A 15,446-nucleotide genomic window follows, 5' to 3' on the forward strand; every position below is an offset into this window, starting at 1 on the left:
TTATAATCTGGCAATCACAGACGACATGTTTTCAGAAAAGTTTTTATTTCATTTTAAATTCTGAGTTCAATTCAAATATGTAATTATGATGCAAATTTTTCACTTCAGACAAAAATATTTCCTTCACATTGCTATACAAGTTTAATGACTGTATAAATTACAGCGCATCACTCCTACCAACACACGGGGAAGACAAACACACACAAAACGACAATATGAAAATGTACACACACAGATTATCTGTATTAACAGAAATAACATTTTGGGTTTCGGTTTTGACTGACAGTTTTTTCAAATATTGAATTTATAATAATCGTGACAAAAAAATACTTTTCATAGGACTTTTGAAAGACTCATTTTTGGTCCCTTAAAAGGTAAAAGTTAATATATAATAAACATCTCCAAATTGAAGTTGATAACTCAACACATCATCATTTCAAACTTCCTCTGTGTCTGGTACTTTTCCAGTGTTTGTGACAACATACAGTAAGAAGAACACACAAGAGGCCAGTATGATACATCAATATCACATTTCAGAGGAAAGTTAAAGTCTCATCACGACACCCTAGTGCAACACGTCTATTCCTAAATAACAAAATATTTAAAAAATACCAGCTGACCCAGAAATAAGCTGAAACTGAATGAGTTCAAGGGGAAAAAAAGAACATTCAAATTTATTCAGATTTATCACTAGTGCATGCTGTAAAAAAAAAAAAAAAAAGGCGGTAAGCTGCTCCTGAAATCCATCCCAGATATCAAAACTGACAGGTTTAGTGGTTCCGTTCACACTCAGTTCCTGTCTTTCATCTTTATTTCTCTTTCTGTGACGGGAAGACGGAGAAAATTATTACTGAGAGGAAACGCAAAGCAGCAGCTCCACGATGATGAAACAGACGTGAACAAATATATAACATTAATGGAAACACATTAAAAAAAGGCCAGAAAAGTGGCGTTACCTTATCTGGTTTATCGGCCTCGTCCGAGCCTTCATAAAGAGAAAGAAAAGTCTGATTAAAAATGAAATATCTTACCAGAAATGTGTTTCAGTGTGACTTCTATTTGATTTTATTTCAATATGAATGTCAAGTTGTTGTTTTTTTTTTTAAACTTTTTGCAGCTTTAAATGATTAATTGGCAGCATATAATCAATAAATTCAAGAATTGATATCATCACTGTCAGAAAAGAAAAGATTTTGTGTTTGATGTTTCTGAGTTGTTTGCTACCTGAGCTGGTGAAAGTCCACGAGACAAACTTGATGAGCCCGTAGAGCACGAGCGCCACACCGACCATCGCCATCGAGTCCTCGACGGAGGGAGTACTGAATCCTGAAAAGAAAAAAACTAAATTCAAAGCCTGCTAATTTTCATTCATCTGATTTGCATGGTTTTATTTTGTTAATTTGGACAAAAATAATTAATTTGACCTTCAACATTCAACCTTTAGGAGTTACATATTCCACCAGATGTAGTCGGTGTGTTAAAATAATAAAATCTCAGGGGGAAAAAAAGTCAGACTCGGGGTGGGCGATATGATTTCTGTGGGAAAAAAAAGCTTAACTGCATCTGACAATCAACCAGGTACAAGTAGACACAAATTTGGCGAAACCTTGCAAACTTCATAGCCGAGTTATCCTAAAAGTTAAATTTTTCTATCAGCGTTGCAGTTAAATTGAGTTTTAACTAAATTTTTTCCACATCACCGATGACACTGAGGGTCGTGCTGGCCCGTCGTGTGCCTCCGGGATGGACAGCCACACAGGTGACCTCCCCTCCTCGGCCCAGGTCCAGCTTCGATGTGTCGATCTCCAGCCGGGTGCTCTGGCTGTAGGTGCTGTCCCAAGCCTGCCTGTGGCCCGTGGCGCTGCCCGATCCCAGGGTCCTGGACTTTCCATCGGCACCCTTAAACTCCCAGCTCAGCTCCAGGGAGAGGGGGGCGAAGCCGGACGCCTCACACTGGACAGTCAACGTCTGACCTGGAGCGACGAGGGGCAGAGGGGAGGGGTGGATGGAGAGAGATGGAGGTTCTGGGTAGAGGAGTAAAAAAAAAAAAGGAAAGAAAAGGAAACAGAATTAAGAACGGAACTATTTTTTTAAATATAAAAATCAGCTTATTAAAGTGTTTTTTAAAAGCAGACAGGATTAGGACCGTTGGGTAGTGCCTCCAATCTACAACCTGTTCCCTCACCTACAATCTCAAGCTCCACCGCCACCTGAACCAGCAGGTACGGCAGGAACACCGTACAGATGTACGTCCCGGAGTGACGCACTTTGGCCTCCGGCAGGGTCAGGGATGCGTTTCCTTTCTCGTGCAAAGCCTGGAAGTCCAGCATGGCGCCTTCCTCCTGCGCGTCGGCCATGCGGTCCGTCTTGCCGTCGTAGGCCAGGACGAGCCGGCCGTGACCTCTGAACTGGTACCGCCACTCCACGGCGAAACCCGACCCGGACAGAGGCGATGAAGGGTTGGCCCAGAAGCCGCAGTCCAGCAGCACCGGTTCCCCGAGTCTGGACTGTACCGAGACGGTCTTAGTGGTCACGCTCAGGATCACTGAGGAAACAAGAGAGGGGAGGAGGAGAGAGTCAAACCGACACCTCAACTGGCCTCAGGACCCACATTTGTCCTTTGCCTCCAAAGTTCTTCGAAATTTTGGAGCCACACTGGATCAAAAATCCTTCAAAATAAAAGCATCAGCATTAGAAATTCTGCAGACTTGAAAATTAAAAAATGCCCCCCCCCCCTCCTAACACATCCACAACCTGCTGAAAATGGCCCCACAAATGGAGAACCACTGCTCTAAATGACAGCAGCCACGTGTTGGGTGACTCAGCTGGTCTTCTGTGCTGTAAAATCATTACCATCGTGCTCCTTAGATCCCGTTGGGGCACGCGTGATGGTGGAAATGCCCAGCTGTTTATTGAGGCCCTGAAAGGTGGTGGAAAACCAGTCGGCTTGCAGGTACACGGGGCTGAGGGCGGAGTCTGTGAGCGCAGCAACCCATTTGAGGGTGGAGGGCTGTGGCAGGAAGGGGTTGATCTCACACCTGGGCTTCTGGATAGAACCTCTGGGAGGGTTGAGAGAGCGGTGGCGCAGAGTGGCAGCCGGGTCTGAGAAAACAGGGAGTGGGAGGGATAAAACCTGGTGTGAATGGTATAAAATTGAAATCACAACATGTTTGTTTTTTGGTTTTTTTACTGGAAAGATTAATTACAGAATGCCTTGCGGACAAATTCATATTTAAGTGTCGACAAAATGGAGAAATTAAGAAGCTGAAGACATGTCAGGAAGCAATGTTAGACACCTGATGTTTCAGTCCATAAATTTTGTAAAAAGGCCGATAGAAAACAGCAGATTGTGCAGCAATACAGCGAACACATATTCTAGATTTATACATCAGAATTGATCCTCACATCTCTGATTAATTTATTTAACAAAGTGATCAAACAAATGTCAATGAGGTAAAATTATCAGGTCACAGAATACATGTTTACATCTTTAGTGTAAAAACAAAGGAGGCAGAGGATATGTGCAAAAATAAACCTGTTACCCCATGTACACTGGAGTATTAAATATCATATTTAAAATGTTATAACAAGTGTGAATACATCCAAATCAGACAGAGAAGCTCAAAATATTCAATCATTCTCAGTTATTATGATCACTTTAAAAATGAGAGCTGTTGTTCAGCTCTCATTTTTCTCTGCTGGGTTATAGTTACCTTTAATTGAGGCAGCGAGTTGGAACAATTTGCGCCACTAGCTGTCACATGATGCATGAAAAAACCCATCTCAAAGCACAATGCACACTGCCTCTCACACGTCGAGGTAAATGTTGTGGTTATATGTGCTGTTCAGTGTCACCGTGCTGAACTCACCGGTAATGAAGTAGACTCTGTCGGGGTTGATGTCGGAAGGAGCCGGTCGGGACTCTGAACTGAGGCCGTGTGCATCTGCTTGGATGTGAAGCAGAGATTTCTCCTGGCTCGTAGCTCCGGTTAAACCGCCTCCTCGACCCGCCTTGTCCTGCACAAACCAGCACTCCAACACCAGGCTGCTGCTGCTGCTGCTGGTCCTGCTGCTGCAGGCTACAGACAGACAAGATTTAACAAGATACTGACGAATGAGTTTAAAAAAAAACAACAACTGTAAAACATGAACATAAGAGTAAGATTATATTATGTGTCATATTTGTATTCTGTAAGGAATCCCGCTATGCTTTCCAATAAATGATGCATTTGCTAATTTGTATAGTGTCCTTCCAAGACCTATTAGAGAATAAACCTGCTGTAGTTCTGTTAAATATGCCATTTGCAGAAATGAAAAATTCAAAATAAAGAAGGAATTATAAACCAGAAAAAAAAAAAAAACCTGGTAAAACTAATTCCCTTTAAGAAACCAAAAAGGTGAATTTTCCTCTAAATTGTTTCCACCCCTTCTGCCTCATCCTCACCTGCCAGTGTTTGGACCTTGAACAAAAATTCTGACAAAATGCGCAGAAAGTATCTTTTTCAGAAAAATAATCCTAAATTTCCCTTTTTGTTTTCTACCTATATGTTTTCAAGCATACATGTATTTCACGAATCTTAATAGCATTCAGTATATCCAATAACCAAAAGTGGAGACAGCACAGCTCGGCTTGGAGCTGGATGTAATAACCGTTTTGGCCACGAGAGGGCGACAACACTTCACTGAACACGTCCCACCAAACCCCATTTACAAATGTAGAATTTTAAACACCATCAATGTTAAAGGCAAACTTACTTTCAGCTGGAACATTAATTAAGACGTTTTACCTTCTATATAGGATTCATGTGAAACTCGGCATACCAATGGCTCACACAACACAGATATTACTATGTTTTAATAGTTTACAGTTAACGTCGTTTTGAACGTCGTTTCTTCCAGCTGTTTTGCTCTATCATATATTACCACATTATGCTATATTTACAAAAGGGATATATGACTCGTGCGTATATTCAAAAGGTGTTACTTGGACATTACTGTATGCAAAAAAAAAAGTCTATTTTCCGTTTGGTGTATTTTGCCAGAGCAGCAGAGAAAAACACGTTACCTACCTTCGATGAAGCAGATCACAGCGACCAGGATCAGTTTATAAATTGTAGAAAAGTTTGTCATGGCTGTGTGTCTTCCCTCAGCTGTCTGGTACTCTTTCTGCTTTTCTCACACGTACTAAAGGGCGATTTGACGGCTGGTTTTCCCCTGCAAGTCCAGGGCTGGATTTTAGTTTCACTTTCACGTACAACGTCTGTCAGCCAGCCAGGGGGAAATACTAATTCAGGTCAACATGTCAACATACAATACAACTACACAAGGCCATCACAAAAAGTACATTTTATATCAGAAAAGGAAGAAAGACTAGAAGCTGAAAAGACAAACCTTTGACCAGAACTTGAATGCAGTCGGCCTGGTTTAAACATGTACAATGAGAAGTTCCTCAAACTCACCGCTAGATGGCGCCCTTTACCAAACAATAGTCAGGTAGGACTTGGTCAGGATGTGCTTCGGTTTGGTTTAAAATGCACATTGTTTATTTGATATTTGAACTCTACTTGTATTTATTTGTATGCATTGTATCTGTTCTTATGCATCTCGTTTATTTTCTGTACTTTTAAATTGTTCCTTTATATCTGTTTTTATGTGGAACACTGCATGTAATTCTCATGTTGTAAAACTCTTTATTGTATGAAAGGTGCCATACAGATAAGGATTATTATTATTATTATTATTATTTGTATTATTCGGTTCCTTTGCAAACAATGTCCTGCAACTGAGTTTTATCATGACTGCGGTTGGAAAATGTGGTTACTGTTCGTTAAGTAGCCTACAGATGTTTTTCATTTCACCAAATGGGATATTTCAGCAGTTTTTATAGATGTAAAACCAGCTGTTCACTTTATTTATGACTTTCAAGCCTTACATGACTGAAGTTACACTGATCTTCTTCTGTGATTGTTTTTCTAATTGAGGATGAATGTGGCAACACAAGAAGGACAAGAAGGCCTGTTGGGACGAAACATTTGCAAATCATACCAGATCTGTGTCACAAACACAAAAACGAAACCTAACTCCGACTTGTCATGTGATTTCCCAGAAAGCAGCACAGAGAGATGTGCTGCTTTCGGCCCAGTGGTGGAGCTCTAACACAACACTGCTGCTGTAACTTAAAAGAAAAATTCCCTTTGAGGGATTAATAAACTATCTATCTATCTATCTATCTATCTATCTATCTATTAGAATAGAATACTATTTGCTGAATCAAATGCCAAGTGACTGACAGGTATATTTATGTGTGTGCCATTTCAACATAACAAAGAAGACACAAAATGGCTGCACAGGTGTTTCCACAGTAAAGGTTGTGACTCAGTGACAGTCTGTGAGAGTGTGCGTCTAAGTTGAAAAGCATCACAACAACACAGCAGCTGTCTCCTGCAGACCTATGCTGTATTTTACAGTGGATTTTGAGGCTGGTTGATGTTAACAAAATCATATATCGCAATATTTTTTGTGCTTTCACAAAATATTTACACAAAGATTGTTTTAATAAATAATCATCAGTAATGTGGATGTAGTGAATAAGATGGTAAAGGCAAATAATAGACCAACGAGAACAGTCTGGTATGTTCAGAAAATTACATCCCTCGACTGAAATAGAGCCTTTAAAAAACAGGAAAACACAATATTAATAACCTATCACGACACTACAATATCCTAAATCTAACACGATTTCAAATCTCATATCATGATATGATACAATAGTGATATATTGCTTAGCCCTTGTACATTTTACACCCTGTAATCTAAAAAAATAAAATAAACACACTGCAGTCAAAGCTGTGTTTAGTTAGTTGTTTAGTTTAGTTTTCACTCTTTATTCTGATGTAGAAAATACCTCATTTGCGGCAATCTGGCAAAGTGGAGATGTTCATTTGCTTTATTAAAATTTGTCACAGACATCACTGGCTCTCCAGATATGAATTTACATAGAAAAGAGGAGAAGGAAACAGAGACCTTTAAAACATTTGTAATTGTTGATATTTGTGATAAGAACTGTTTTCAGTCAGACATCAGTCAAAAACCAAAATATTACTGGATCCCTTCAATCTTCAGAGTGCTGATCTGTAGCTCAGAAATCAATACACTTCTGTATATTAACAAAGGTCTGAGCAGCACAGGTGTGAATTCTAGCAGAATGGATATTTCAGTTTCGTTTATAACCTGTGTGTGTTGGTTTTACCCGGATTTAGGTGACGTTTCACTCAAAGTGAATTCCTATTGGCTCTGACGGGAGGCTGAAGGTTAGACCTCGTGTTTTCAGTCTTTTGGTCGGAACAGGGGAGACATGTCAGTAAAGGAGAAATTTAAAATATAGACCCAAAATACCACAATGAAGTCCTTCATTTTCCTGCTTCTCCTGGAAATAAACACAACAACAGCAGGTGAGTTATAAAGTTCATATTTGAAGTCATTGTGAAATAGAAAACTCCGTGTCTTCGTGTGAAGCCCTGTATGATGTTGAAGTTCGTTTAACAGTCTGATACTCACTGCTTTGACTGATTCCTAATAATTTCACGCACTCTTTTAACAAGAAGGTTAACTTGGTATTGAGAATTGTATTTTTTTTCTTTTTTAAGGACGAACGTTTTTTTTTTTTTTTTTGTTTAAATTTTTATTATACATGGCAGCATAACTTCACAGCGCAAAATATAGCCTACAAATGAATAAATAAAATATCATGACAAAAAAAACATCCTAACGAGGGATTTAAACAGATCGTGTTTGTCCAAATTAAATATATTGTGCGACTCGCGCTCAAACACCTCCAGCCGAAAAAGATCTGCGCTCGCTGTCGCGTCAAATATTTCAAACTAATGACAAAGATGGGAAAAAGAAAACGCCGATATAGTAGGCTAATCTTGACTGTAATTTTTTTAGAAATGTACCACATAAAACTGCCGTTTGGGTGTTGGATTAAACATTTGTATCTACAGCAACACGTTTATGGTTGTTTTCGAAGACGTTTCTTCCTGCTTTATATATTAATCCTCTATTGTCAATACTGTACTCACGAATTTGGCCATATATGCACACACAGATAGTAGACAATACATAATGATGAATATTCAACTTAAATCATAGTAGGCATACATGTTTGAGCTCTATTCTTTTATTATAAAACATTTAATACATAACCCATTCCACAGACTATCCCACACTTTGTTTTATTAATTGAGTTCAAGTATGACACTGAAAATAACTACATTTACTGTATGTGTAGTCACGTGCTGCTTGGTATTGCTAGATGATGAATTGGTCACACACACACACACACACACACACACACACACACACACACACACACACACACACACACACACACACACACACACTTGCCTTGTGTGTAGGCTACACATCATTTTATTTAATGTAGCTTCTTGTTGATTGTGTGTGACAGAATATAATGTTGTTCTGTGTTTTATAAAGTTGTGATTATTAAATCTGAACTGACAACACGATCTATTTCTTACAGTGATTCACTCTCTGAAGTATTTCTACACGGCATCTTCTGGAGTTCCAAACTTCCCAGAGTATGTGTCCGTCGGTTTGGTTGATGATGCTCAGATAAGCCACTGTGACAGCATCACCAAGAGAAACGTACCCAAACAGGACTGGATGAAGGGAGCTGAAGACGAGGATCCACAGTACTGGGAGAGGGAGACTGGTAACTGTCTGGGTGCCCAGGAGGCCTTCAAAGGCAACATTGAGACTGCAAAGCAGCGCTTCAACCAAACTGGAGGTTTGTTCATGTTTCACATTTTACTGTTTTATGTTGTTAATTTTTAGTGGGTTGTTAGTAATTGATATTTATGTTGTGTTGTAGTAACACATGTGTGAACACACGTTGAAAATGTTTCATTCAGATCACAGATTTAAAAGATTTAACTGCACGACTCAAGAAATTTAAAGCAGAACTCCAGTTTTGATTGGATTAACTTTATTTGACCACAGTGTGTCAGTGTCAGTGTATGAATTGATAATGATGAGAATAATGTGTTCCAGTCCTAAATATAGTCGGACTAGAGATGAGATGAGGACACAGACTGCCTCCCAGTCTCCACAGTGGTCCTGCTGGTCTCTGGTTTATTGTGAGCAGTTGTAGTAACACTGCTGAACAGGACTCACTGTCCTGGCTGAGCAGGTGGAGTCTAGTGATTCATCCTGGACTCAAACTCTCCTTCAGTGGAAGCTTGTAGAAAAACCTCAGGAGCATCTGGTCTGTAGTGTCTCACAGGAAGAGGACGTTGTTGGACTGATCCACTGGCTGCAGACTTTCAGAGGATGTGATGTGAAATCCAGGATCAGGTTTAATCTGTCTGCTGGTCAGGACTCCACCTCAGTGTGTGTGTGTGTGTGTGTGTGTGTGTGTGTGTGTGTGTGTGTGTGTGTGTGTGTGTGTGTGTGTGTGTGTGTGTGTGTGTGTGTGTGTGTGTGTGTGTGTGTGTGTGTGTGTGTGTGTGTGTGTGTGTGTGTGTGTGTGTGTGTGTGTGTGTGAGTGAGTGTGTGTGTGTGTGTGTGTGTGTGTGTGTGTGTGTGTGTGTGTGTGTGTGTGTGTGTGTGAGTGGGTGATAGAGAGGATATGGACTGTGTTAACATGTGTCTCTATCGCCCTGTCTCTCTGTCTCCCTGTTTCCCTGTCTCAGTCTCCCTGTTTCCCTGTCTCTCTGTCTCCCTGTCTCCCTGTCTCCCTGTCTCTCTGTCTCTCTCTATGATGTCCACACTGTTCAGATGATGGTTGTTTCCTCCGTTGACTCATTAACAACAGGAAGTGTTGATTTTGTTGTCTGTGGATCAGTGTGTCTTTGTGCTGACGATGATATTAACTAATAACAACTGACTGTGCTGTGATCTCACTCTGGTTTAATGCTGTCTCTGTCTCTGTCTCTGTCTGTCTCAGGTGTCCACATTTTCCAGTACATATCCGGCTGTGAATGGGATGATGAGACTGGAGAGGTTAATGGATTTGATCAGTACGGTTATGATGGAGAAGACTTCATATTCTTTGACCTGAAGACAGAGACATGGATCGCTCCACAACAACAGGCTTTCATCACCAAACACAAGTTGGATCACAACAAAGCTTGGATCGCACAGAACAAGAACTACCTCACCCAGCGTTGTCCTGAGTCACTGAAGAAGTATGTGAACTATGGAAGAAGCTCTCTGATGAGAACAGGTAGAATCACATGACCTGCTGCAGCTTCATGAACACAACAGTCTTCATTTGCCTCCTTCTGTTTCTAACCAGCAGTAACATCACAGTAAACATGAACCAACATACAAAGACCCTCTGTGTCTCCGTTTACATCCATTTACTCTTCCTGTGCTTTTCTCTCTCTCCTCTTTGCCTCGCTCTCCTTTTCACCACATTTTCTCTCTCTCTCTTTCATATTTATGACCACTGTTTTCCTCCAGTTGTGTCTTTCTGTCTGTCCTTTCTAACCTGTCTCACTCCCTCATGTCTCTTTCTACGTCTTTCCTTCTCTTCTGTATCATCATTCCCTTTTATTTGGTACATTAAATGTAATAATATGCGTAACTACAGTCTTCAAACTCCATTAAATCAAACAGAAACAGTAACATCCATATTTACTTCATAATAATATAACTATAAACTGTCTGTTGTCTCTGCAGAGCTTCCCTCAGTGTCTCTCCTCCAGAAGACTTCCTCCTCTCCAGTCACCTGCCACGCTACAGGTTTCCACCCTGACAGAGCCATGATGTTCTGGAGGAAAGACGGAGAGGAGTTTCATGAGGGCGTCGACGAGGGAGAGATCCTCTACAACAACGATGGCACCTTCCAGAAGAGTGTCGACCTGGATCTCACATCTGTCCCACCTGAAGACTGGAAGAGGTACGAGTGTGTGTTTCAGCTCTCTGGAGTTGACGAGCACCAAATCACCAAACTGGACAAAGCAGTGATCAGGACCAATGAAGGTAAGACTTCAATCAGAAGGGATGAATGTGGGAAACACATTTAGTTTACTGTTACAGTTTTATTTAAATTAAATTTGAAGGCCTAAATCCTTTGTTTGCCAGTTTGGGATCATTATGTGACACATTCCTGTCTTTAATCACATTTAATTAATACAGAACAACGTCAACAATGAAAACTAAATTAAGTGCTTTTAAACACAAATTTTAAGACTTTTTTTCAGACCATGTTTCAACACAATTAAAGAATTATATCTTTATATATCTATTATAACACGGTACACAAATGAGGTCCAACAAAACGAATCGAGGAGACGTCGGCACAGACGCAGGAATTATGTTCAGATGAATGAAATCAAGCAGGACAAACATGTTGTTCCCTGATTATCACGTGAAGGTTCCTTTCTTATAACCTGCTTTGTTTCTTCCGGTGGTGATTTGTTTGTTGTTGTTTCATCAGCAGGGAATCACATCATCATCATCACCGTCATCGCAGCGGTTGTTCTCGTTGTTGTTCTCGTTGTTGTTCTCGCTGCGATTGGATTCCTTGTTTACAAGAAGAAGACGGGTGAGAGACCAAAACAGAAACTAAAGTTTAGACACACAGTTTCATGATAATATGACATGTCAAATGTAGGAGGGATTTTAAACCAGATCAAATAATTCAGGGAAAAGGGATTAGTATCCTTTCAATAACAACCATGACAACTGAAATGTTTTCCTTTATTTGTTTTTAGCAGCCAAACCTTATCTGCCTGGTAAGTAAAACCTTTTTTATTTGTCTTTTATTTGTCATATTTTTTGAGCTGAGCTGTTTTTCATCAAAGGCGGCTTCCATTGAGTGTTAATTCGGGCTCATGACCTTCACCAAATCCCTGAAGACGACGATGATGGTGTAATCTTTCTCCCTGAAATGTAGCTGAGGCAAAGTGTTGTCTTGAATTGCATGATTGGTAATATTACAGAGTACCAACATTTGTAGAGAAAGTTATGGAAATGGCAGTAACAGTCACACTGGAGCAGCTCAGTTGGTAACTGAACCCCTGTTGTGATTTAGTTTGTTCATTTTACATCTCCTCCAGAAAGTTCATGGAGCACAGGTTCATATCTATGTTTTTATCTCTCTGTGTGTCTGTCTGTTCATAAATGTTTCGTGGCTAAATCATATCCATCCTCCTTTATTTGACAATTGTTGAGATCATTTTGTATTTTGTTCTTCTGAAGATTCTTCTCCAGGACGTCGATGACCGATAACTAACTGTTCTGTACTAACTCGGTCTGACACATCATGTGCAATGCATCTAGCCATCTTTGTGTGGTACTTCATGCTTTTAAAGAAAACCTCATTCTGCCCACTTTGAGCAGTTTCAAATTTTTAGTCTTTCATCCCATAGTTTCACCCATTTCTATTTTGATATAGATGTTTTTGAACTGAAACCAGTGAAAGTGATACCATCTTTCCTACTTATATTTGGTATATATATACAGTATCTATATTTATATACAGTGGGTACGGAAAGTATTCAGACCCCTTTTAATTTTTCACTCTTTGTTTCATTGCAGCCATTTGCTAAAATCAAAAAAGTTCATTTTATTTCTCATTAATGTACACTCAGCACCCCATCTTGACAGAAAAAAACAGAAATGTAGAAATTTGTGCAAATTTATTAAAAAAGAAAAACTGAAATATCACATGGTCATAAGTATTCAGACCCTTTGCTGTGACACTCATATTTAACTCACTTGCTGTCCATTTCTTCTGATCCTCCTTGAGATGGTTCTACTCCTTTATTGGAGTCCAGCTGTGTTTAATTAAACTGATTGGACTTGATTAGGAAAGGCACACACCTGTCTATATAAGACCTTACAGCTCACAGTGCATGTCAGAGCAAATGAGAATCATGAGATCGAAGACCAGAACTCTTCCTAGACCTGGCCGTCCAGCCAAACGGAGCAATCGTGGGAGAAGAGCCTTGGTGAGAGAGGTAAAGAAGAACCCAAAGATCACTGTGGCTGAGCTCCAGAGATGCAGTAGGGAGATGGGAGAAAGTTCCACAAAGTCAACTATCACTGCAGCCCTCCACCAGTCGGGGCTTTATGGCAGAGTGGCCCGACGGAAGCCTCTCCTCAGTGCAAGACATATGAAAGCCCGCATAGAGTTTGCCAAAAAACACATGAAGGACTCCCAGACTATGAGAAATAAGATTCTCTGGTCTGATGAGACCAAGATTGAACTTTTTGGCGTTAATTCTAAGCGGTATGTGTGGAGAAAACCAGGCACTGCTCATCACCTGCCCAATACAATCCCAACAGTGAAACATGGTGGTGGCAGCATCATGGTATGGGGGTGTTTTTCAGCTGCAGGGACGGGACGACTGGTTGCAATTGAAGGAAAGATGAATGCGGCCAAGTACAGAGATATCCTGGAAGAAAACCTCTTCCAGAGTGCTCTGGACCTCAGACTGGGCCGAAGGTTCACCTTCCAACAAGACAATGACCCTAAGCACACAGCTAAAATAACAAAGGAGTGGCTTCGGAACAACTCTGTGACCATTCTTGACTGGCCCAGCCAGAGCCCTGACCTAAACCCAATGGAGCATCTCTGGAGAGACCTGAAAATGGCTGTCCACCAACGTTCACCATCCAACCTGACGGAACTGGAGAGGATCTGCAAGGAAGAATGGCAGAGGATCCCCAAATCCAGGTGTGAAAAGCTTGTTGCATCATTCCCAAAAAGACTCATGGCTGTACGAGCTCAAAAGGGTGTTTCTACTCAATACTGAGCAAAGGGTCTGAATACTTATGACCATGTGATATTTCAGTTTTTCTTTTTTTAATAAATTTGCACAAATTTCTACATTTCTGTTTTTTTCTGTCAAGATGGGGTGCTGAGTGTACATTAATGAGAAATAACATGAACTTTTTTGATTTTAGCAAATGGCTGCAATGAAACAAAGAGTGAAACATTTAAAGGGGTCTGAATACTTTCCATACCCACTGTATATATATATATATGTTAGTCGGTAGTTAAATCATAGGCTCGTAACATTTTTGCAGAGGTCGTTAAAGCCTTGAGGTTTGGGCTGTGACAGTTGGTCCATATACTGCTGTCCACCTGTTTGTTTGACATAACTCGTCATGTCGTCTTGCATTTTTGTCTTCCACCTTAATGATGTCCGATTTCTTTTTCTCTAGATTCTGACAAATTCTCGAGATCCTCTGATGAGTCTTCAAAAAACGTAAACAGCTCTACAGGCCTGATCAAGGCTGACTAACTGATGAGGTTATCTTTTTTTAAGATAATAAACTGTTAACAACAATAAAAGATAGACATCATGTCAATAAACACAAAAAACACAATAACACAATAAATACAAAAGCATATAAGATCGTCAGGTCCTCAGGCAGATTGTTCCAGGAGCATAAAAACTAAAAGCAGTCTGACCAAATGTTATTGTCTTGACTTTGAAACAACTAAAAAAACAAATTGCCAGAGGACCTGAGAGATCATTTATTTTATAGACTAGAAGCACGTCAGACAAGTGGACAAGACGTGCTTGAAGCATTGATAGGTGAATAAACATTAAAGGATGTGTTTTATCCTTTGGTTGTCGTCAACACTCGGGCAGCGGAGATCTGAATCTGCTGTAAGGAGTTTAGTTTTTGTTTTTTTTAGATACCATTCATAAAATTATAATAGTGTGCTCCTGATGATAAAGCTGCGACTGACTCCAGTCCTCTTTAACTCCGCTGAACAACAGGACAGGAAATGGATGAAGGGAGTTTTGCATCACTGTGGTGCTTGATGCTAATTAGTCGGTTATGATGACATCATTTGTTCATTTAATTCCCAGAAAATAACAGTAAAAACATGAAATTACAATATGAGGTTGCATCAATGCGCACGGACACAAAATTTAAGAACCAGTTAAAATGTGGTTTTCTAGTTGTAAATATTCTGCTTATATATTTTTGTTGAGCTGATAAAACGTTAAAGGTTTTGTTTTGATTGTAAGAAGGTTTGAGCAAATAATTTATGTCTTCAAGGGTTTTTGATGCAAGTTACTTTATTATTCTTCATTTGACACTACAGTTTAAGTTTAGCTGATATAATGAAGGGTGGTGTGATATTTGGTTGTTTTTAGGGACGAAGGGGTTTTCTGTCATGTAAGCATTTAGAAATGAAAAGAGAGGTGCTCCAATCACTTTGTGTTTGGGGTTATGTAGATTTAATTAAGTTGTATTAACGTTTCAATCTATTTTTACGTGTTTTGATTCTCAATAAAGTCCCCAAATAATCCAAATTTCTGTCTCTGAATGATTTCATAAACACACACCTGTGAGTGCAGCTACGATTTCATGAATACTGAGTATTCACTGCTGTCACAGATTAAATAAACGTGGCTCTGTCATGTAGATGTTGATGTGTGAGTTTTCAATCA

At 39.9% G+C, this 15,446-nt stretch overlaps 2 protein-coding genes across 6 annotated transcripts; one reads left to right on the forward strand and one right to left on the reverse strand.

The window, feature by feature from the left end:
• Nucleotides 1-122: 122 nt before the first annotated feature.
• On the reverse strand, nucleotides 123-5,498 carry tapbp.1 (TAP binding protein (tapasin), tandem duplicate 1). Of its 2 annotated transcripts, none has more exons than XM_069719123.1 (9): nucleotides 5,392-5,498; nucleotides 5,066-5,214; nucleotides 3,870-4,054; nucleotides 2,854-3,102; nucleotides 2,186-2,545; nucleotides 1,701-2,024; nucleotides 1,225-1,326; nucleotides 957-985; nucleotides 123-821 (listed from the first exon to the last, which is right to left on the reverse strand). In XM_069719123.1, exons 2-9 carry the CDS (start codon nucleotides 5,128-5,130, stop codon nucleotides 810-812), a joined length of 1,326 nt encoding a protein of 441 aa, XP_069575224.1. In that variant the 5' UTR covers nucleotides 5,131-5,214; nucleotides 5,392-5,498; the 3' UTR covers nucleotides 123-809. The 2 variants fall into 2 exon arrangements, with proteins under 2 accessions (XP_069575224.1, XP_069575222.1); XM_069719121.1 differs by having other exon boundaries at nucleotides 5,066-5,260.
• Nucleotides 5,499-8,584: 3,086 nt separating this feature from the next.
• LOC138633101 (major histocompatibility complex class I-related gene protein-like) lies at nucleotides 8,585-14,284 on the forward strand. 4 transcript variants are annotated; one of them, XM_069719136.1, is made up of 6 exons: nucleotides 8,585-8,809; nucleotides 9,968-10,246; nucleotides 10,705-11,007; nucleotides 11,465-11,572; nucleotides 11,742-11,762; nucleotides 14,200-14,284. In XM_069719136.1, exons 1-6 carry the CDS (start codon nucleotides 8,686-8,688, stop codon nucleotides 14,277-14,279), a joined length of 915 nt encoding a protein of 304 aa, XP_069575237.1. In that variant the 5' UTR covers nucleotides 8,585-8,685; the 3' UTR covers nucleotides 14,280-14,284. The 4 variants fall into 4 exon arrangements, with proteins under 4 accessions (XP_069575237.1, XP_069575238.1, XP_069575239.1 ...); XM_069719137.1 differs by having other exon boundaries at nucleotides 11,745-11,762; XM_069719138.1 differs by having other exon boundaries at nucleotides 11,468-11,572.
• Nucleotides 14,285-15,446: the final 1,162 nt, after the last annotated feature.

Source organism: Brachyistius frenatus, unplaced genomic scaffold, assembly GCF_029030835.1.
Source record: "Brachyistius frenatus isolate BFR_SWC_R1_liver_20210118 unplaced genomic scaffold, ASM2903083v1 Contig_207, whole genome shotgun sequence".
In the NCBI taxonomy this organism is placed as follows: domain Eukaryota; kingdom Metazoa; phylum Chordata; class Actinopteri; family Embiotocidae; genus Brachyistius; species Brachyistius frenatus.